General features: G+C 50.3%; 7 protein-coding genes across 7 annotated transcripts; 3 read left to right on the top strand and 4 right to left on the bottom strand.

Annotated features, from left to right (window-relative positions):
- Positions 1-2067: 2067 nt before the first annotated feature.
- T310_0825 (uncharacterized protein) lies at positions 2068-2915 on the top strand (the record flags this gene model as incomplete). The annotated part of the gene is made up of 6 exons (XM_013476278.1): positions 2068-2101; positions 2235-2478; positions 2514-2530; positions 2701-2749; positions 2808-2838; positions 2895-2915. The coding sequence occupies 6 exons, from the start codon at positions 2068-2070 to the stop codon at positions 2913-2915; spliced, it is 396 nt and encodes a 131-aa protein (XP_013331732.1).
- Positions 2916-3340: 425 nt separating this feature from the next.
- On the bottom strand, positions 3341-4699 carry T310_0824 (uncharacterized protein; the record flags this gene model as incomplete). Its single annotated transcript, XM_013476277.1, has 1 exon — positions 3341-4699. One exon carries the CDS (start codon positions 4697-4699, stop codon positions 3341-3343), a length of 1359 nt encoding a protein of 452 aa, XP_013331731.1.
- Positions 4700-6125: 1426 nt separating this feature from the next.
- On the bottom strand, positions 6126-6732 carry T310_0823 (uncharacterized protein; the record flags this gene model as incomplete). The annotated part of the gene is made up of 2 exons (XM_013476276.1): positions 6126-6159; positions 6242-6732. 2 exons carry the CDS (start codon positions 6730-6732, stop codon positions 6126-6128), a joined length of 525 nt encoding a protein of 174 aa, XP_013331730.1.
- A 3420-nt stretch (positions 6733-10152) lies between these two features.
- On the top strand, positions 10153-11033 carry T310_0822 (uncharacterized protein; the record flags this gene model as incomplete). Its single annotated transcript, XM_013476275.1, has 6 exons — positions 10153-10272; positions 10475-10629; positions 10744-10759; positions 10792-10869; positions 10904-10918; positions 11019-11033. 6 exons carry the CDS (start codon positions 10153-10155, stop codon positions 11031-11033), a joined length of 399 nt encoding a protein of 132 aa, XP_013331729.1.
- A 391-nt stretch (positions 11034-11424) lies between these two features.
- On the bottom strand, positions 11425-15829 carry T310_0821 (2-alkenal reductase; the record flags this gene model as incomplete). The annotated part of the gene is made up of 3 exons (XM_013476274.1): positions 11425-12771; positions 12836-15451; positions 15512-15829. 3 exons carry the CDS (start codon positions 15827-15829, stop codon positions 11425-11427), a joined length of 4281 nt encoding a protein of 1426 aa, XP_013331728.1.
- Positions 15830-17801: 1972 nt separating this feature from the next.
- On the bottom strand, positions 17802-19375 carry T310_0820 (Ornithine aminotransferase; the record flags this gene model as incomplete). The annotated part of the gene is made up of 3 exons (XM_013476273.1): positions 17802-17987; positions 18080-18787; positions 18875-19375. The coding sequence occupies 3 exons, from the start codon at positions 19373-19375 to the stop codon at positions 17802-17804; spliced, it is 1395 nt and encodes a 464-aa protein (XP_013331727.1).
- An 805-nt stretch (positions 19376-20180) lies between these two features.
- Positions 20181-22701, top strand: T310_0819 (uncharacterized protein; the record flags this gene model as incomplete). The annotated part of the gene is made up of 6 exons (XM_013476272.1): positions 20181-20429; positions 20488-20718; positions 20769-20977; positions 21068-21188; positions 21340-22606; positions 22679-22701. 6 exons carry the CDS (start codon positions 20181-20183, stop codon positions 22699-22701), a joined length of 2100 nt encoding a protein of 699 aa, XP_013331726.1.
- Between the last annotated feature and the right edge of the window lie 81 nt (positions 22702-22782).

Below are 22782 nucleotides of genomic sequence, written 5' to 3'. Positions count from 1 at the left end.
CAACCTTATGCGGGGATCAGGCCGACGGATTATTTTTGCTGCCTCTAGTGCCGTAGGGAGGCTGCCAAGACGGAGGGTCCGGCCGCGTATAACATGGTTCTGGGACACGCCTATTTTTGGCATATCGAATCACCATCGCCAGCGGGGTGTCGACGTTTCTACAGTGATTGTTGCGAACGGGATGGAAGCGCTGGAAACAGTCCGTTTACTATTAGCGCCAGCACCGTGCACCAATTGCCGGTTTCACGGTGGATTCGGTTAAGGAAACATGCTCGATCTTGTGTAGCCTTTGACATTTCATGTACAGTACATTGATTGCATTCCTTGCTGACCGTTTGAGACAGGGATACTGATATTGCACCTACGAAGGTGGGTTACGGTATACGAAGAATGTGTAATGGGAATAGCAACAACCTGGATTCAAAAGGCGACAGGCGCAACTTAAGTCGGTGAAGATGTGGTCGACTACCAAGTGTTGATCTTATGCAAGCTGCAAGCTAGCGAAGCAGGCCATGGAGATCCAAAAAGCAATCTTAATCGGTCTGGACCCGCTCTCGGCATAGAATCCAGGCAAATATTAATTCTGTCATGTGAGCAAATTAACATTGTGATAATAAGGTACTTCGTGCAGGTTGTCGCCCAATCAAGATCTTCAGTCCGACAGAACGTGTTCAACAGAAGAAAATCACTTCGAGTGGATCGAACGCAAATACAAGAAACGGGATCCTACAATACTGCGAGTACCTCGGCCAGACCTGCTCCAGAGCTCGAAGCTGATTTTTGCTGCAGTCAGGATCCAAATGTCTAATTGTCCTCAATAGCCGCTTAGGAAAGCGACCTACCGGAGAATTTCATCATGACCAAGGAGGCCTGTATGCCGTTATGCAGTGTCCAGGGTCAATTGACTACCCAGCAGCTATTTTTTTGCCCCTGCTAGACCGGCCAGTCAGTCTGAAGACTCCATTTTTGGCATCACCCAGGCGCCAACCTTACTGAAAAGAGGTAGCGTTCACAGATTCTATTTATGAGGTAGGTATGTCATCTCGATTTACCAATATAAGATTCACATCACCCTTGATGACAGTCCTTGATGCTCTCCTTGAATGCACAGTCCTGTTGCTGATAGCTAATTTAGTACACTACTACAGGTCAATTGATGCAATATGGATTATTTGTTCAGCATAAAGTCAATCAAATAAACGCCATCTGGGTTCCTGCCTGTTAAAGATCTATAGTTGAGACGATGCGCAAACCATATTGACAGTCACACGCGCACAAGCCGGAACCGTTGTCAATGTCATCCATGCGCAAGATGGTCTATTTCTAGATAGACCTACTTAAATATGTCATTGGGTGACTCTCCAGCTCCATGTGTGACAATTTGCATAGTTACCATGCTTATTTTTCTAAAAATAGCTCGAGCAAGGAGCAAGATCCATCTCGACCAGGCATGGACCAGATTAGACTGGCAGCTGGCTACCTACATATATGGATGACCCTGGGAGCCTCGTCCTCCTCGCGTAGTTTACTTGCCCATGCACGCCACTAAAACAGTTGTTTATAGGTTATTTACAACCTACCCGTGTCCACGAGGCAACCACCGGTACAGTCCTTGCTTTCATCATCTCACTAATTTCAATCGGCGGCTAGATAGCTGTGTCGAATGGATCTAGGAGGGCTTTGTTTGCAACATTGCCTACCTACCTACCTACCTAGGTAAGTACTAGATACAGAACTCAACCGGGCATCAATCCACTTTGCTGCTTGCTTGCTTGTTTGTTTGTTTCCTTGTATCTGCCAATGAAATGGGTTATCCTCTCCTTTCCCCTCTTCCTCCTCCCCTCCTTGTCTATAGTATCTACGAATCATTTCACGTTTCCCCCTTGCATGCGGGCATGTAACTTCGCTAACTCATCTTCCAGTAAGCTTAACTTATCGTCTACCCCATCCTGTTCCCTCCGTGGTCGTCGACGTCGAGTCATCACGATATTTATAGAAGTCGGTCAGAAATAACAATCACACAGCGTCCATGCTATCTCCAATCATATGGAGCATGTACCCATTTCAATGTCTGGAGTCTGTTCGTTCCCGTTAACCTTCGGTCAGTCAGTAGTCCGTAGGATAGATCAGCCAATTCAATTCAACTCTGGAGATGGTCTCGTCACATGCGCATGTACAGTACTGCTACTGTCACGACAGTAGTAGTCTACTTGGCGGTACTATACTATGTGTAGCCCCGTGGGATACTATTTCTGGACACCTACCTACCTACTTACCTACCTACATTCAGGAACTGAACCAGCCCGTACCCCTATCACTGTCACTGTCGCTATCACTACTATCACTACCCCACAACTCCCTACCCATGTCTGCACAGCGCCGTCCCGTCCCGTCCCGTCCCATGTCAAGAATCTTATACTTTCGAGGAACAGAAATACATACTATACGTATTTCTGTCTGTCTGTCTGTTCGTTGTACGTAAGTATGTAAGTATGTATCTGTACCAGTACCAGTATCAGTATCAGTACAAGTATGTATCAATGGTATCAATTGTCACATCGATCTAAAAAAAAAAGCTTCTCCCAATAATACTCTCGCCAATGTCACGTCACTTGGCTAGCTAGTGTTCTAAGTTTAGAATATTATTGATCAGAATCTGGGATACCTACATATATACCTATATATATACATATGTCGTAGGGGTAGGTGAACTGAACATACTGTCTGGACTTATCAAAAACATAGATAGGTAGATATATAAGGATGGATCCATCTCTGATAGCACTCACTCACTAACTCATCCACAGATACGTCTACCTTAACGGCTTATGTATGTATGTACGTACGTACATACGTAGAGTTGCCACGCACATACAAAAACTATACTTAGGTAGCTAGTAGGCAGGCTAGACTAGTCGAGTCAAGTGAGTACGAACAGCCAAGTTACCAACCTTCTCCGTTACTAGAAATAAGAAAAATGAAAAATAAAAAAAAGTATTATTATTCGATCAAATTTCAATAATGTGACTGACTGACAGATAAGTATATAAGGATCGCTGATTGTGTGTATAGTAGATGGCCGGATCGTCAGGGGGCAAAACGAGAGACAGATAGTAGGCGACATTATTATTAAGGGAGAGACGTTTGTTAAAACAGACACAGGAAAGGAGCGATGAAAAGACATTTAAAACGTGCCAGATCCAGACCGAGCCAGAGACGATTCCTTTTGTACCCATCCGTCCACCATCCAGCGAGACTTCGTCAATGTAAACCATCATCCTGTTCTAATGTACACGGACAACAAGGAGCTATGCCAGTTATGCGAAGTTGTTGATTATATTCACAGGATGAAGGCCAACGCGCCGGACAGCGCTGCGACAAAGGTCATGGCGATTCCGGTGCCAGTAGGGACGCGCAACGACGGAGCACCGCCCGTGAAGCCAGTGAACTTGGGAGTCTGCTCCGAGGTGGTAGTCGGGTGGGTGGGCGGCTTGGGCGCGACGTACGTCGCAGGCTTGGTTGCTTCGGAAGTGGTGTGGGCGTGGGGAGTAGTGGCAGGAGATTGGCTGTGGCTATACGCAGATGGCTGTGGGTGGCCAGGTTGAGTCGCAGTAGTCGGCTCAGCGTGAGGCGGCTGGGGATAAGTCTGAGGCTGTCCCTTTGGTCCCTCAGGTTGAGGAGGGTTCGGCTGAGGATAAGCCTGAGGTTGGCCAGGGTGTGGTTCGGGCTGTCCCTTTGGTCCTTCGGGCTGAGGATTCGGCTTAGGATAGGCCTGAGGTTGACCCTTAGGTCCCTCTGGCTGTCCGTTAGGGTTGGGCTGAGGGTAAGTCTGGGGGTGCGGCTCTGGCTGACCAGGGTGGTTGTCAGGATACGGCTGAGGATGAGGTTCAGGCTTGCCCGTGGGATGAGGTTCCGGGTGAGTCTCCGAGTGAGGTTCAGGGTGACCATAAGTCGAAGGTTGAGCGCAGGCAGTCTGGACGTGGGTCAGAGTCTCGGTCACAGTGATCACAACGGTATGATCGTTGTGGTCAGGGCTTGGCTGCGGCTTGGGCTCTGGGCGTCCATACTGCACAGGCGCCGGGTGAGAAGGCTGGCCGTACTCATTGTGCTGCTCATTACGGCCATATGGCTGTGAATGAGCAGGAGCAGGCTTCTTCGTAGGCTCGGGAGTAGGCTTTGGTGCTGGCGCCGGCTTGTTGTGGTGATCATCATGATGGTCATCATGATGGTCCTCATGATGGTCCTCATGATCATTATGATCATCATGGTGATCGCCATCGTTACCATTGTCGTCATGGCCATCATGAACAGGTGGCGGAGATGGTGGCTCTTGAATTGAGATCACAGGCGCCACCACCGTGTTGTCATTGTAGTTGGATTCCCAATCGTCGTCCCGGTGCAGCTGGACGTCTCTCGCGACATGGTGCTTGCTGTCCGTATCTCCTAGAAAGTCGCCCTTAGGGCCGCCACCCAGAAAGTCACCTTTACGAGTATCGCCGATGAAATCTCCCTTTGTGCCGCCACCCAGGAAATAATTCTTCTGCGTATCGCCGACAAAGTCGCCGTGCGGATTATCACCGAGGAAGTCCGTGGCTGGATGGTGTCGAGCAACCATGCTGTTGCCATTGCCTCTCATGGAGTCGGTGTGGCCGGCCGCCGCCACGAGGGCCAGCGGAAGGGCCGCATAGATGGTCTTCATGCTGGCTTTGCCTTGCTGCTGGGGTTAGTATCGTCCTGGGGCTGGAGGCACGAAGAACTAGGGCCAAAGGAGTGACTGGGATGCGTCTTCAAACGAGGGACTGAACAAGGAAAAACAAAAAAACGACAAACGAAAGAATTGTCGAAAACGCTACCGCTGGTCAAGAGAAAAGGAGAAAGAAAGCAAAAGCAGCTCGAAGAGCCTTTGAGCCGCTTTAATTGCTGTCGAAGACATCGCGACATCCTCATGTCGCCAGAATGGAATGTCCAGCGACGCGAAGAATCATACCAAAGAATCACGCCAGAGGAGCCGTTTCGACGCTGAGAATGCAATCAAGAATGGCACATGGTCCAATGTAAATGCATTGTGAAGCCAGGATCCAGCAGCTGGCAGTCTGGACTTTGGGTGAGCTGGCCCGATTAGGCAGGCTGTCGGAATGTCGACGCCTCCACAATCATCAGGACGCGTCGAAGATTGGCATGAACACCACATGCGAAAACAAATCAGCCTGGCTGACGAGCCCCTCGCATAAAATCTTGCCAATTTGATGGCTACAGCGAATCAGACTCTGAATACTCTGGAGCAGGGTTCCAGATCCAGTTCAGCAGAGCCTAAGCAGCATTTGTTGGAATCCAGCTCTAATCTTTCAGGAAAGAGAATCTGAGCTGAAGGATGGAGGCACTATTCAGAAACTTAGCATTAAATGCATCACATTCAGCTACATAACTACTGACAATACAGGGTAAATGGACAGTTACTGGTGTATCCTATCATCGACATTCCCCCTCCATCGCCCTCACTTAAGAGGACCCAAACGGAAGGGAAACTTCCTATCAAGGAGGTTTGCTCTCCAGAACCAAACGATCTTCCCTCTGAGGATCAGAGAGAAGATCACGGCAACACATCGTCGTGGAGGCAAGCAGACTGGAGTGTCTAGACGACGGTCGTGGCAGGTTCTGTTGGCTTTTCGACGTTGGAGAGGAAAAGAGAAAAAGAAGCCGAAGTTTTCTGTGGGCGGCGGCTTTTGTAGTGGTGGGTCACGTGGGTTGCGGATTTACGTTGTTGCGGATATCCACAGCAGGAAGCAACATCTCGTCAATTAAATTCGCGCGTATATAATTATAGACAGGCCATGAGCCCAGCTCACAACTCCAATACTCCAATACTCCAATGCTCCGCTCGTGATGAACAAGTCATGCGCAGGTGTGCGCTATCCAAACCCACGCTCTCGATGTCTTCTCGACAAAGCGCCTTCGGGGTATCACATTAGTTGCAAGTCTGATCTAGACAGCACATGTCTCCTGCTCTAATTCTATCGGTTCCTTCTCTCCCTTTTTTGAACATGGCATCACGTCTCGACGGTTCGATGAAACAAAAGAAATAAGGCAAAGGCCGAGACCAAAAGAACGGACATGATTACAAAATTCTATGTGCAAAAGAAGTAACATGTCATAATTAACCTGTCATAGTCTGTCAGTTTTGATTGGAAGCACGCCAGGCCCGATCTTCACATACCAATTATTTATCGGTGTCAATTCTTACCCTCCTATCGGGGTTTGCCGGTTGTTGGATCTCCAGACGCCGCCCCCGACCGCCGCCGTAATCCCCAGCGCGATTCCCACCATCGTTCCCACAATGATCACGGCGATGAGCAACTTGACCGCCAGTCTCTGCTTCGGACTCAGAACCGACAGGCAATCGCAACGCTTTCGTTTTTGCTGCCACAGTTTCGACTCTCGTTTATTGTGGACTGGCGACCGGAGTCCACTTTCGAGATCCTGCGAGTAATACCCTCGGCCTGTTATCTGCGCTTCGTTTTTGAGTTTCTCGATCGATGGGGTCGCGTGACAATAGAAGGGTGAGTAGGGTTTTGCGCCAACGGAAGGGTCGAAGTCCTGGGTTGTCCCGTCCGGTAAAGACTGATCGGTCGTTGCGGGTGATGGCATCAAGGGACTGGGAGGCTGAGGGCAGAGCTTCTCCTCCTTCGGAGGGACAGTCGTGACATGGGCACCAAAGACGGGTGGTGAGTCCATCGTGGAGGACCAAGAATATATGATGTAGACGGGTGACTATATATGGGAACCGCTTTCTCGAGATGGTTGCGGTTGGAGGTTGAGGCGCAATCGACAGCGAATCGAGTCAGCGATTGCGCTGTGTCAACAGTCAGGCTTTGCAGGGAGAAGCGATAAACGGCGATGCTGTTGTCGACTTCGCGATGAATACCCTTATCAAGCCTGACTCTCAGTGTTGACAACAGCCAGCGGCGATGACAGAATCACAACAAGGCTTGACCAATCCAGGCACTCGATAGCGGTTGGTTCAAGAGCGCATTCCTGGCGTCCGGCGTGCAATGTGTTGAGTTTCAGGAGCAAGTCGCAACGCTCCGCATTCCAGTAACCACGCAAGATGTAACAGCGGACAACGTAAAACTGGGCGAGGGAAATATTGTATAGCGATGAGGAGTAGACGTCAGCCCTGAATGCCCAGACAACGGCCAAGCAGCAGTACAGACTACAAACTACTGTACAGACTTGATCACGGAGTGATCTGTACCCAAGCAGACACCCTGCTCCACTAGAGATCGTATGATCCCGAGGGCATGCACCTGGAATCACATCCAAGACTTAATTATGGTTCCCTAAAAAGGGGTAACAGCAGCAGTAGCGTAGTGTACGAGTCCAAGCGTCCGTACGTCAGTCAAGGGGCGCCTGGATGGGCCCATTCATGGCAGCTTGTTTCGGAGGATTGCGTGCACGGTGATTAGGCTACTGCAGGTCCAAAGGCTCCAGCGCTACCTAACTCTGTACAGAGTGCAGTAGTAGCATAGCATTGTTGATACATCACACAGTGATAACAACAGTTTAACGTGGCTACCTAATCTACGGAGAACATTCGTTAGAAATCATATTCTTCCGACCGAAATAATCAGAATTCAAGCCGCACGCTCAGGCACGAAATCCTGCGTAATGAGTCCTCTCGCTCTCGCCAGCTCGGCATAGCTGCCTGCTAACTGCTAGCCCGCCCTGTCAGATTCTTACCTAGCTTGGCGCAAGTCTTGGTTCTAGCTAATAGCTCTGGCGGAGTGCCTGAACGGGGAAAGGATCTGAGATTGCGACTCGACCGTCGGATCTTGATCTGCCGACTATAGACGACCGACGGTGCTCCCTGGTGTAGATCCTAGTGGCTATCATCTGGCGAGTCGCGACAAGAAAAAAAGCACGAGAGAAGAGAAGTGCTTCACCGCTTCTTTGCTGTGGGCTAACTCTCTCTACTCCGTACTCTACTCAGGTATATTCTGCTACGCCAGATACTAGCCTCGAATAACCTAGTTTTAAACTACTGTCGCTGAGACTTTCCTGCTGAGTACGGAGTAAGAGGCAGACGTGGAGGTCTCATTTCGTGACTCTATGACTGGACCGGGGAAATGCCCCGACTCCACAACCACGTCGCTATCCCCCACCTCGTACGGAGGACTCCGTACGTATGGAGCAGTCATAGTTAATTAGTTGACTGCTTGGAAAATTAGGTCTCAGTCTCACTCTCAGGATTGTGGTTCCCCATCCACACGCAAGCAAGGGGTTCTTAGTGACATTTTTTAGCCTCTTGCTCAGTTCACCTTACTCCGTACTTGGCATTTGGCGGGAGAGATTAGCAGCACCTAAGCCTAAGAGTCAGGGCGAGTACGGAGTAGAGAGCTCTTCTTCACTGCCTTCTTTTTTCCTGATTCCTTCTTCTTGATCAATGTGTCATACTATTGTTCTGACTTTGGATAGCGAAGAAGGACGATGTATAGAGTCATGGATTATTTGAGTACTATCTCCCTACCTGGTATCTACTAATTAGCTAGGTGCTGGCCTAGTCTCAATCCCTGTCGTGACGGTCGTTGGCATGTGTCCATGGCTTTGGACGCCCAGTGCAGCTAGCAGGGCCTAAGTAGTAGTTAGACTACCAGAGTCACCAGACTCATGGTACAGATTACGGAGTAATACGCCAGTTTCTAGTACGGAGTAATACTTCATAGTTACTCCGGAGTAGGTTAGTTGTGTCCTATCTTCCCCTTATTTCTCTTTTTCTCCTTCGTGATGGATGGTAGTTGCAGTCTGTAGAACTATTATTACAGTGGCAGTAGCAGTAGTAATAATAATAGTCCATCGAAAGTCATCTCAAGAGTCAAACGGTGTCATCTATCTAGCTTGTAGCAGCTCATCACACCACTGGGAAGACTTACTCGGTTTATTCATTTACAATTAAAACGTGATGTTGCTGTCTATTCGCCTTAGGTGGTAAATTAAATGAAAACAGACCAGATTGACTCGTTATGAATGCCGTGTGACGGAAAAAATATGTATGAGTTGCATAACGGATGTGATATATATATCTCTACACACTCCTGTATCTAACAAAAAACAGAAACCACGAAAACAACGAATCTATCACCATGTCCTCCTCATCATACGAATTTATATAAGGTTAAGTACAAAAACTCTATTTCTAAGCCCCAGCAGGAGGATTCTTTATTTCTCTTCATACAGCTCACAGTCTCACTCCGATTGTAACGCCTACCTATCTACCTATCCACCTGTCAAATTTAAATTTAGGATAACTTTACTCCGTACAAGTTAGGTAAGGTAGGGACTGTTAAAGAATAACTTTGTTTTTTTGTCGAAAAAAAAAGCTGCCAAAAGCTTATTCTATCAAGAGCTAGAAGAGGTTTAAGAGGCAAGGTTTATTTTTATTATAAATAGTCACTAATTTAGGGCTGTATTCCTTTCTTTTCTGGGTGACATTAGAATTAGATAGGATTTTATTAAATCCCTAACCTATAAAAATGAAATTTCAGTACTCCGTAGTATATAGAATAATAACTAGTAATCCAACCATTTTTCTTATCTATTAAAGATCAATTAATCACGACATTTGCTGTCGCTCAGTGATGATATAATTTTGCTAATGACATGCCTGGTATTTTCTTATCACCACCTTGAATCAACCCATCGATACATTACATTATAATACTCGTATCTCGTACATACACACATCAAAGCTTGTGAACCCTCAATAGAAACACACACACTCATGACAGAGTTCTGAAATTAATTACACTAGCTCTCAACAATCAAAAATTCGTCTGATACGCCATCCCCCTCGGCGGCTGATACCCCATCGGCGGTGCCATCCCTTGTCCATCGCCCAACCGTGTCTTGGCCTCTTTCTCCTGCTGAATGAGCGCGCAGCAAGGACAGCAAAAGGAAGCCATGCAGTCTGTGCAGCAGTTACCCTCTGTGATGCCGAACCGGTCGCGCATTTCGCCGCGGCGGATGGTCTGGAGGATCCATTGGATGCCGCAGAAGGAGAGAGCGGCGAAGAGGCAGCACTAGCAAAAGTCAGAAAAAATCAACTTTTTTTTCTTTACTGTGGATTGGATTGGATTGTATACTTACGTCGCCGTTACAATGGCTGAAATTCCTCAGACTCGGATCTTCAAGACGAGCCTGGGTCTTGCCGAACAGACAGCAGGGACAGAAGCAGCCGTAGAGACCTGTCGCAGTCAGAAAAAGAAGATCGATTGGCCTGTATGTATGTACTGGATGTAATAGGCAGAAGTGGACAAAGAAAGGGAGAAAGAATTCCATACAGGTATCTACCGGTGTGCAACATCCACAGAAGGAGTGGGACCATTTATTCCCATGCTGATGAGGATACGTAACCGGAGGTCCATAAGCTTGTTGCGCCATTATTTTTATTGGTGTGTCGTATTGATGTGTTGCTTTGTAGGTATCGATTGTTGAAGATGACAAGATGATGACAGTAATTGTTGCTGTCGATCGATCGATCGTTCGTTTGTTCTTTTCTTCAATGTCGTACAGTACCTACAGCAAACCAAACAACCCTAGCAGAATCCTGTGTCACAGGAAAGAAGGAGTGGTATGGTATGTGGTACTGTATCCAGCCAATCCTGTCGTGAAAGTGAATATTGAATATGTAACAATGGGAAAGGCTCAACTTGCACAACATAGAATAAAAATATAAATAAATTAAAAAAGGACAGAGAGAGAGTGTGTGTGTGTGTAATACTAAATTGAAGTATGCAGGCAAGCAAGCCTAAATCAAATGCAGTGCAGTGCAATGCAATGCAATGGCGGAGAAGAAATCACATTCTTTGCAGCGTAGTACGTGTAGTACGACCTATTATTATTACTCCAGAGAGAGGACAGTGTAGTAAGTAAGAACCAACTAACCAACTAATAACAAGGACATTTTTTAATTTACATGTTGGTATTTGTTGGTTGATGCGGCTGAAATTAACTACCAACATAAGAACCTGCCTAATTGAGGAGGAGCTGCAATTGTAGGTAGGATCATCGGGTCGTCAGCCTCAGCTGAAAACACATTAAAAAAGAGCCAACGCCAAGCTTAAAAAAGAATAAGATTGTACTAGGTAGTAAGTGAGTAGCTAACCTAGAAGCTAGAGCTGGAATCTTCTTAGAGTCATGTAGTTGTCTGTGATGAACAGGATGTTTCTCACGCACACGCGTGTTCGTTTGCCCCTTGCTTGGCTTTGCTTGCTTGGGGAGGTAGTTGTACCTCGTTTGTAGCCTTGTAGGAGTCATAACAGTGAATAAAGAACCTGTTTCTAGGATATGACCCCAGCAGATATGTACAAGCGTGTTGATAAATTAACTCATTAGACTGTACTTTTATCCAATGTATATATATATATCATCTCACTGTTCATAATCAGGGCTGTCAAAATCCTCCCTCTTGATCCCGCTCCGGTCGCACATCCCCCGAAAGATCCCATTCTTCTCCCACAGCTTCAACGGCGTGTCCATCTCCGCAATCTGCCCCTGGTCCATCACACAGATCCGGTCGTACGTGATGATCGTGCGCAGCCGGTGCGCAATACACAGCACCGTCTTGCCCTTGAATCCAGTCGCCATCGTCTTCTGGATCTTCCGATCTGTCTCGAAATCCACCGACGACGTCGCCTCGTCGCAGACGATGATGCGCGAGTCGCGCACCAGCGCGCGAGCAAGTGCCATCAGCTGGCGCTGTCCCAGCGAGAAATTAAGACCTTCTTCCTCCACGGGCGTGTCCAGTTGAATACGAGTCGCGCTCTGTGTCTTTTCGCCATTCCCGTTTTCCGCTGGGCCACTCTTCTCGTCCTCCTCCTCACCCGGCTCTTTCCCGACCAGATCGGCTTTCCTCAACGCGTCCCACAATTCCAAATCGGTATGCTCGTTGAATGGATCCAAGTTGGACCGAACAGTGCCTTTGAACAAGGTTGGATCCTGCGGGATGATCGCCAGGCGCGACCGGAGGTCGTGAAGACCGATTGTGGAAATGTCGACACCATCGATCTTGATGCTGCCTCCAGAAAGCTCGGTGATGCGGAACAGCGCAGACATGATACTTGACTTGCCCGCGCCGGTCCGTCCAACGATACCGATGCGCTCTCCACCGCGGATATCCATGTTCAGTCCCCGAAGGACAAGAGGGAGACCAGCACGGTAACGCATCTGCACGTCAGTAAATGTAATCTGGCCTGTCTGCGGCCAATCAGGTTCCACCTTGCCAAGGTGTGATGGTGCCTCTTCCTCCAGCTGCGTTCCGTAATAATGGACTCGTTCAGTAGCATTCATGTTATTTTCCACTTCGGCCAGCTGACGAATGGTGAATTGCAGCATCTGCACAATGGCAAGAATATATGAAAGCACAAGACCAGAGATACTGGGCGACACATCAAATCGCGATGTCACCACAAGAATACCTGTCACAAACACCATCACGTATCCAACGGCATCAAGCCGGATACTCAGCCAACGCTGATTGGAGAACGTCAGGAAGTAGGCACTGTCCATGTCATCGATCGCTTCAGCGATGCTGCGACTGAACTGTTTCTGCAGTCCATATGCCCTGATACAAGCAACGCCGGAGATCGCTTCACCGAAGCGAGAAAAGACGTGTGATCTCAGTACGGCTTCGAATCGTTTCATGTCTCGAGCCGAAGCCCTGTAGTAATTCGCCGCAATAAGGAAAAGAATGAACAAGGGGCCGAGCGCAATGGCGAACTACGAAGGTTAGACCAGGCAAGAAAAAAAAACTTCAGAAAACTACGAAAATATGGACACTTACATAGTGGTAGAACACAATAATCAGCACTATCACCGACAGAATCATCGTGATGGTGAGAGCATAGATACGCATCGCGTCTGTCAGTTCGTTGTCCATGACATGGACATCCTTCGAGAATCGATTCGTAATCCGTCCCAACGGCGTCGTGTCAAAAAAGGACATAGGTGCTCGGAGCACTCGAGTCATGGCACGTTGCAGCATAGTTCGACTGGCGTTTGTTCCAGCGGTCGACAAGACTGTCGAGAAGATATACATGAACACCGCCTGCGAAGCACCCAGCCCCGCATAAATGCCAATGTACTGGCCCTCCGAGAGTGGAAACTTGTTCGATGTCCAGTACGACAGCCACAGGCTGGTCACAATATTGGCTCCATTGGTCAGGATAATCGCGCCGAGAACGATAAACAGGTTCAAAAAGCTTCCAGACGCCGATATGTATGCCTTCCATACGTCCCAGCCCACCGAGTCCACAGCTCTCTCCTCCTGCTGCATCAGCGCCGCTGGTTTGGCAGTTTTGCTCTTCTTGGGCGGCTTTCCCCCTTGGTCTTCCTCGACTTCATCCTCCTTTTCCTTCTCCCCCTTCCCCTTTTCTTGGGACGTGGTGGACATCAACCTCTGGAAGACCTGGTTGTCGCGCATCAGGTTGTCAAACGTATCGACGGCATTAATGCGGCCATCTTCCATCAAGATGATCCGATCACAGCGGCTAAGCACATGAAGTTGATGGGTGGCCAAGATTCGACACTTATTTTTCAGAAGTCCACAGATGGCGTTGTCCATGATATGGCGACCGACATGGGCGTCTACGGCAGACAGGGGATCATCCATCAGGACGATATCAGCATCAAAATAGATGGCTCGAGCAATGTTGAGACGCTGTTTCTGACCGCCCGATACCGTGATGCCACGCTCCCCAATCTCCGTTTGATCGCCAGCCGGGAACACGTCAAAGTCGGGCCGCAGCGCACAGGCGTCGACGACTTGATTATACCATTCCTCGTTGTATTCCTTGCCGAACAAGATGTTATTCTTGACGCTGGTGTTTTGGATCCATGCGTACTGAGGACAGTAAGCTCTGCTGGCACCGAGCCGGACCTCTCCCCCGGTCAGTCGCATCTCCCCTGCGAGGGCCGAGAGAAGGGACGTCTTGCCGGATCCCACCGTTCCGATCACGGCCAGGAGTTCGTTTCGTTTGACGGAGAAGGTGAGGTCGGTCAGTTTGAAAGGCTCGACAGCGGTGTCGACGCTCGAATTGTCATCTTGGTTCTTCTCTGTCAGTGCTTTCGGCTGCTTCGGGGGATTTTTCGATTCATTTTCGCGGGTTGGCGTTCGCTCCCAGGTAAAAGACGCGTGTTCCACCTCGATGGCGTTCTCCATCGACTCGTCCCATTTGATATCCTCCTTCTGCTCCTCTGCAAGCAAAAATTCTTGAATGCGATTGAGCGCGGTCCATGCATCGGTAATCTGACCCAGAACCAGTGGCACCAAGTTCAAGGGCATCCGGAGAGAGTTGAACAGCGCCAGGGAGGAGAAAATCGGAGCCGGGGTAAGAGTGTGCTTGGAGAGAGAATACGTGATAAAGGCAAGCATCGACGCGTAAGTCGGAAGCGACATGGACACGCACTGAATGGCATTGCGGATCGCCAGCAGCACTTGGATGGAGCTAATTTCACGTTTGCGGATGACCTTGAGACGCTCCAGGAAGCTGCTTTCCCAACCAAAAAACTTCACAAACCTGACCGATTGCAGGATCTCCTGGGTCAAAGATACCCGCTGATCAGTGAGCTTGTTGATACTCCTTCTTCTTTTGATGAGAGTTCGGATGGCGTAGGTCAGACCCGGCACACCGAGTACCAACAATGCGTAACCCGACAGGGCGCTGTAGCCGATGTTTATACACAGGACGATCAGGGTGACGATGATACTGATAGGTGCCGTCCACAGCAGATGGAACATTCCCATGGCGGTGTTGATCCGGTCCGCGTCGACGCTCATCAACGTGATAATCCTCCCGTTGCTCCAGCCTCGACCATCCCCTGCAATACCCTTTCCAGCATCCGGTGTCACCTTGGGACCTTTGCCTGGCCGTTTCAAGAGGTCGTCCTTGGCCGACTGCAAAGCCTGAGAGTCTTCAATCGCCTTCCCGCCCGCTTTGGCACGGCCGGACAGTTTCATGGCCTTGTCAAAGAGCATATTGATGAGCACTGCCCTGATCTGGGCTCCGACGATGAATCCACGGTAGATGAATTGATTGTTGCCTAAGCTCTGAAGGATTTGCATGCAAGTAATGCCGACGGCATAGCCAATCCCGTCGCCGATATGAGGCCCAGGCTGGTGGTTGTGTTGGGCTACATACGCACTTGTGGCGAAGGCGATGAGATAACGAGTCATGTACGGCGAAAAGACCTGGAATAGAGCGCTGAAGAGCTGGCAGATGCCACCGATCCAGAATTCCACTTTAAAGGTGTCGTAGAGGGCAAACAGGAGTGGATAGCTATCCCCACGATCCAGGCGTCGCTGAAACGACGCATCGAGCTTCGCCTTCAGCACCTCGACGGACCGGTCTGGATTGACCTTCCATATGTCTTGCAGCTCCAGTGGACGGAGATAGCCGGTCTATATGGGAACATGTCAGTCTTCTCCTTCTTCCCCGTTATACTTGACAGGGCTGCTTACATGCATCAAGGGGGCCATCCACTGAAAGGTGATAATACTGAAGAAGTTGGCGCCATATTCGCGAGAGACGGTTCTCTCTTTGGGGACCGGAGGGATCTTCTGAAGCCGGAGGGGATTCAACTTGCGATACCATTTGGACGTTGTTTGGCGTCCCTTGGGTTTCGCGGCGGCGTCATGATGGTCCTCCGAGCCTGAGCTCGACACGCTCGACGACGGCTCTAGCTTCGTCTCGGCCGCTTTGTCGTCGTCCAGGATCCCTGGATTATTCTTGTGCGATTCTGCCGCAGTGGCAGCTGGCGCCTGGGATGCAGCGGCCATCTCCAGCCGAACTCAGAAGGCGGTCTAGACCACACACGCGCAGACGCTGGCAGTTGCTCGTTCGAGGGTGGTCGATGCTTGCACCAGGGCCAGCGAAGGCGGCAGATCTGGCGAGCAGGGAGAACATCATGGCAAAAAGATAGGCGCGTCGGTGGGAGGCACCACCGTCTTGACTAATATAAAACCATCGGACTGGAAGCTAGATTTAGTTCCGCTCGATAACCACGCGAACAGCATCGGACTTTAGGCGAACACAGTCCCGGGCAGGGAATCTGGCCGACAATCCGATAGGACGGCCACAACGGCGCAGACAGAAACGCGTCGTCGCCCATCTTCACCAGGCTGCAATGTGGGGAAGACGAACGGAGTCGGAGAGACGGGCAAGAGAACTCCGATGGATGTGATTGGAAGTGGAGAATTGGCAGCAAAAAGTCATCATTCCTACCTCATCAGGCGCTCCTTCCTCGGTCGTCCCTAGGGTCGCTGCTAGTGGAGGCAAGAGTGAGCCAGCGACATACGGCGCTACAATTACTAATAACTCTCCGTGGAAGCAAAAAGAAAAAATCAATTAGTGTAGATAGATGAGCGCATACCCTCCGACTGGAGCATTAAGCAGCCATGCCGGAACCGACCAATTAAAACGGCCCGTTAAAATTATGCACGCCTGACGTGTGGGACATATCTGCATAACCTGCTCGCTAAGCTTTCTGGGCGCCTTAGGCATGTACGACGGATACGAGTACATAGATCACAAAAGCGGATTCTTCAGTTGAGAACAAACTTACCTAGATAGGGATTTCTTATCACTTGAATACTAATATAATGATTTTTTCGGAGTACTTGAAGACGAACGAATTGATGATGACACATCTGACGTCGAATAAGATTCTCCGCGGGGTAAAACGATGGAACAATGGAACAATCCTCGTCTTCTACCTATCAGATTGATTACTAATATCAGTGATGATCTATATTGACAAGATGGAGTCTGCCAGAAAGTCAGTAACACCACTGTAATCTTTTTTTTTTCAGGAAAAAAAAAAGAGAAAGAGAAAGATGCCCTGCACAGTCCGCTTTCGAATCCAATGTGAAGGAAGTTAAGTAAGTTCTACCAATCTGAACAGCTTCTCCTGTGCCGGTTTATCCGTCAGGCGTGCTGTTTGTTGAGATAGATGCCTTCCTTGACCGCCTTTCCTCCTTCTCTAACTCCAAGGCTAGAGTACAGTACAGTAGGTGCTATTGCTAGGCAACATGTCCAGGTGGAGAGTGGGAGATGACATACTGTAGATCCAGGATCCTTGCTTGATTGAGCGGAGATTAATTATTACTCCGTACTCCGTATTCCGGGCCCCACGTTGACAGACAGAGCCCGGAGTCATCCTTCCGATCTGATGATTCTGGACCGACCTTTTTCGTCTAATAACTACCAAACTGCATCCGATGGTCTGGCTAGCACGAGCAGAAATTCGGCATGCTAGATCATCCATGGAATTAGGTAGCATTAATGCTGCGCCTATTTGGTTGGCATCATTACTTAGATTCCCTTAGTTAGGAATCGTCTCTAATTATTCCATTTGCATCTGATATACCATTCAGGACATTCTCTCTCTTCTCTTTTTTATTTTTTCTATTTTCGGGAGGGATATAGGTCTCACTAACCAATACCCCTCCTTGACAACCATCCATGCACTGCAATATGAATAATGGTGCATGCCGCTCGGCGCGGCCAACTTAGTATGCGCGGTTTTGTGACGAATCCACGCCCGGCACCAGAAAGTTGGCGCGCAACGACGCGACACGTTATAATCTCTCTCAATTTCCCTCACCCTCCCTTTCCTCCAATTTCTCTGTTTTTGTCTTATTTATTTCTCTCCTTCTGCCTCGTCTCGCCCGTATCTAATACGACGGGCATGCAAGGCACACGGCTCGGCGTGCTGGCGGAGCCGGGTGATTGACGTCAAGCCATCCGACTTTATGCCTCAACACCAATCTTGACTTTCTTCTCTGGAGGCGGAATGATCTTATCTTCCTTCTCACCGCCAAGATTGGGAAGCTCGTTGACGGCCTCCTCGATCATTTTCAGGGCCTTCCCAATCTCTTGCTCGGTGATCACGAGCGGGGGTGCCAGGCGAATGATGTTCTGATGAGTGGGCTTGGCCTGCATGCAAACAGTCAGCCTTGATTCGTCGCCTAGCAGAAAAGCGAGCGCAATGGAGGAGGAGAAGAAGAGGGCTCCAAGGCTTGACTCACCAGCAAACCCTTGTTTTTCATTAACATGCAGAGATCCCAGGCAGTGTGTCCTCCCGTCTTACTCTCATCGATTACGATGGCATTCAGCAAGCCCTTTCCGCGGACAGTCTGAATGATAGGGCTCTTGCTTTTGATTGCCTCCAATCCTTCGCGGAAAACGCGGCCAAGATTTTGGGCACGTTCCACCAGTCCCTCGTCCCGGATGATCTCCAGGGCGCGAATGGCGATGGCCGAGCCAAGAGGGTTACCTCCATACGTCGAGCCGTGCGTACCCGGCTCGATGGTGAGCATGATGTCCTTCCTACCTAGCACGCAGGACACGGGATACATGCCTCCGGAAAGGGCCTTTCCGAGGAGCACCAGGTCGGGCTTGATCCCGCTCCACTCGTGACACAAAAGCTTACCAGTGCGAGCTATTCCGGTTTGAATTTCATCGCAGATCAGCAGGGCGTTGTACTGGTCACAAAGAGCGCGAGCCTCCTGCAGGTAATCGTCGTCGGGCACAATAATACCAGCCTCGCCTTGAATGGGCTCCACCAGGAACGCGGCCAGGTTCGAGCCCGCCTTTTCAAAGGCCAAGCGCAAGGCCGCCTTGTCATTATACGTGATTGGCTTATCCGTGCCCGGAATTTTGGAACCGATATTCGGGAGGTACGGGCCATAGTTGTCACGAGATTCCGGGTCCGACGACATGGAGATGGCGGCAAACTAGAAAAAGAAATCAGTCATGATTGCGGTGCAATACGGAGATCACCTTGTGTCTCCGTCTCCTTGACTCGCGCAGTGCTCTCTCACCGTGCGACCATGGAAATTGTTTTCAGCGCTCAGCACAATGGCTTGGTTCTCAGGAATGCCCTTGACTTTGTAACCCCACTTTCTGGCGATCTTGACGGCCGTCTCGACGGCTTCGGCGCCCGTGTTCATGGGCAGCACCATGTCGAAACCAAAGAATTTGGTGACGAATTCGGCGAACTTGGGGAAGACATCATTGTAAAACGCGCGAGAGCTCAGAGTCAGCCTGGACGCCTGGTCGGCCAGGACCTTCACCAGCTCGGGATGGCAGTGTCCCTGGTTGACAGCAGAATAGGCGGAGAGGAAGTCGAGATAGTGACGGCCCTCCGGATCCCAGACGGAGGCGCCAGAGGCACGGGCAAAGACGATTGGGAGAGGATGGTAGTTGTGAGCGGCGTACTCGTGTTCCGCAGCGATGGCAGCCTCCGTCGACGCAGCGTGATACTTGGACGACTGGGCAGCAGCCTTGCTAACGGGCTCTGTCGAGACTGCACTGGGCGCCATGGCTGAGATAGTCGGTGCTCGCCGCGAAGTTGCTGGAAATGGACGAAGAATTGAGGTTCTGGACGGTTAAAAAAATGTTGGAGGATATTTACGCAGGAATGGTAGGTCAGACAACTGGAGTGGTACGTAGGGGTTGCGTTTGGCTCAGGAAGGGGCAGACGACGACGGAGAGAAGAGAGAAGGAGAAACCGGACTCGAAGACGAAAACGACTCCTTTGTGCAGGGCATGACGGGCGTGTGAGAGCGATTCCGGTGGATGGCGGAAAGCGTTGGACGATTCCACGGCATGTGTGGTGAGCTAGACCTCTAAGTGCAGGTGTATCCGCTCTGGACACGCCCAGCAAATAAATCCTGCCGGCCCGGTCGTCGCCGGAGGGGTCGCTCCACTGCCGGTTGCGCGCTGCGATTTCCCCGCGCTGCCATTCGCTGCCCGCTGCGTCTCCGGCGCGGCCCATGGATAGCCGCGTCCGGGCACGTCGCGTGCCGACGTCAGATCGCTATGAATCCTACAAGCAGTGTATGTACAGTTACAAGCGATCGTTGATGAGTCTGTTCCACGACCCTTTAAAGAAACTGATTTTGCCGTCATTGAATGTTACCTCACACTAGGAAAAATTAGTATATTTGGATAGTTTAATAATTTAATATCAGACGCACTCGTATTCTCTTCCAGAGTGGGGGTCGCGCTTTCCGCTGCCAGCCTTCCCCGGCGTCCCACGTGCCGCCTGAACGGGCCCGTTTGGGGAGCGGCTGACACTCGGAGCTCTGCGCCTGCCATGCCCCGTCTTCAGCTTCGCCGCTGACCATGTCGACGGCTTCATCAGACCTGGCTCTCTCGTCCCCAGAGGCGAGCAGCCATGTCTCGTCCACTTCGATCCGCCGTGGGAGACGGTCTCCCGCCGCCCCCACAAACATCCTGCTCTTTCTCGTCGCGTTCCGCGTCCTCAACGCCCTCTGCGTCCGTACCTTCTTCCAGCCCGATGAATTCTTCCAATCGCTGGAGCCCGCATGGCAGATTGCCTTTGGCAAGGACAGCGGCGCGTGGATAACCTGGGTGAGTGCTGAGTCATGTCCCCACTGAACTTCTGGAGCTAACTAGAGGGGACGCACAGGAATGGAAACACCAACTACGGTCGTCGATCCATCCGGTGTTTTTCGCTGCGGTTTACTATGTTGCGGGCTCGATCGCATGGCTTCTGCGCCATTCCCCGTTGACCGCTGCCGATCTTCTCATCGCCGCCCCGAAGACGACGCAGGCAGTCATCGCCGCGATTGGGGACTACTATACGTGGAAGTTGGCTGGCAGGGTGTACGGACCAGATAGCCATGGCGCGTGGGCAACTGTATGTAGTAGAGTCGAGACACGAGACTTCCGGTTCTAACGAAGCTCTAGCTCGCGTTGACCGTCCTGAGCCCCTGGCAATGGTTCTGTTCCACAAGAACCCTGTCCAATTGCTTGGAAACCACGCTGACCGTGGTGGCCGTATATCACTGGCCCTGGGAGTGGTTTCTTGGAATTGAGGAGGATAATGACGATGGAGGAGCTTACAAAGACGCGTCCCAAGCGCCAAGCGGACACGGGACTGGGAGCAGGCTTGCAAGGTATGGTTGGGCTGGATTGAATGCGACTCTCATCCAGTAATCTTTCCTAACACGCCATTGTCAGTTTGCGCAAGTGTCTTCTCTTCGCAGCGCTGGCTTGCATCCTGCGCCCAACAAACGTCCTGATCTGGATGTGCCTGGCAAGCTTTGCTCTGCTCAGAGTTCCCAGGCCAACACATTGGATCCTTCTGAGGGAAGCTGTCGGATGCGGGTGAGTCTCGAGAGCAGGTTCGGGTGTCATGGTGACTTACGCTACGTTCCCTAGTTCCGCCGTGCTTGTCCTTTCAATCCTGGTCGACCGCTTCTACTACGGCGCATGGACGTTTCCACCTCTCAAATTCCTCTACTTCAATGTCGTGCAGTCCCTCGCGGTCTTTTATGGGAGGAACGACTGGCACTATTACCTCTCCCAAGGCTTGCCGCTTCTTTTGACCACTGCCCTCCCGTTTACCATCCTCGGCGTGTATCGGGCCTTGCGATCTAATTCTACCTTTTCTGCCCCTGGTGACCGGCAGCTATTGATCAAACGCCAGCTCGCCTTTGTATGCCTGTTCATGCCGTTCGTGCTCTCTCTTATTGCCCATAAAGAAGTCCGCTTCATATACCCTCTGCTGCCTGCTTTACATGTTTTGACCTCGGAGCCCCTTGTATCATTCTTCCTTCCTGCCGTCTTGAACTCATCGGGAGCCTATGTGCCCCGCAGATTGATTCTCCTCTTTCTTCTACTTGTGAATATTTTCGTTGCGTATTACACCACTGTTTCCCATGCATCTGGTCCGCTGAGTGTTCTGTCATATCTCCGAGAGCGGCACCAGGCACATCATGAACCTTCGCACCTCCTTCAGCCCCCATTCCCATCACTAGGCTCTTCCGCCCCTAACAGAGTAGCATCTGGTGATTCCCCCAAGGACATGACGGTGGGATTTCTCATGCCTTGCCACAGCACGCCGTGGCGCTCTCACCTGGTCTTCCCGTCTATCCACGCATGGGCTTTGTCTTGTGAGCCCCCGGTTGGTTTTAACGAGAGCCAGAAGGCTGCATATCTCGACGAAGCAGATCAATTTTATGCAAACCCGAGTGATTTTCTCCGCCACAACATGATTGGTGGTTTAAGGCATATCCCTCGCAGGCCATCTTACCTTTCATCTATCCGGTCTCAGTCCGTTCATGGGACTCAACGAGATGACAGTGTCCAGCATGGATGGCCGGACTATCTTGTATTCTTCGCTCAGCTGGAACCGACATTGAACAGCCTTCTCCGTACTAGCTCCTATGCCGAGTGCTGGCGGACGTGGAACACGGCATGGCACGACGACTGGCGCCGGCGAGGTGACATTGTGGTCTGGTGTCTTGATCCGGTGGAGCAGCAGAATTGGCGAAATCTGCAGAGGAAGAGGGCCATAGAGAGACGGGATCGGCAGTTTGATCGAATCATCAAGGAAATTAAGAAGGAGGCAGCCGCTCGGGGTCTGTGGGGCAGAAAACAAGCCTCTTCGTGGTGGCCTTTTGCGCCATCGTCGTCGCTCTCCTGGCCATGGGCGAAGTCGAGAAAGAGTTATAGAATCTTGTCTGACTTTCATCTTCCGTCTTCATGGCCATTTTCCAAGAAAACGAAGAAGGAATCGTCCAGTAAGTCTGATCTTGAGCGGGACCTGTGGTCCTGACCCGGTTGATGCATCTTTCTTGAACGTTTGTCTATAGAAATTAGTTTATATCCATACTAATCATTAATATTCCTTCCTCACCGTTTGCTGCTGACTCCTTTTTTTTTTCTCACTTCCCGTCTTTCTCTGTAATTACGTGAA

Source organism: Rasamsonia emersonii (genome assembly GCF_000968595.1).
Source record: "Rasamsonia emersonii CBS 393.64 chromosome Unknown ctg1118621759965, whole genome shotgun sequence".
NCBI lineage: Eukaryota > Fungi > Ascomycota > Eurotiomycetes > Eurotiales > Trichocomaceae > Rasamsonia > Rasamsonia emersonii.
This window is presented reverse-complemented; position numbering and strand designations above follow the sequence as displayed.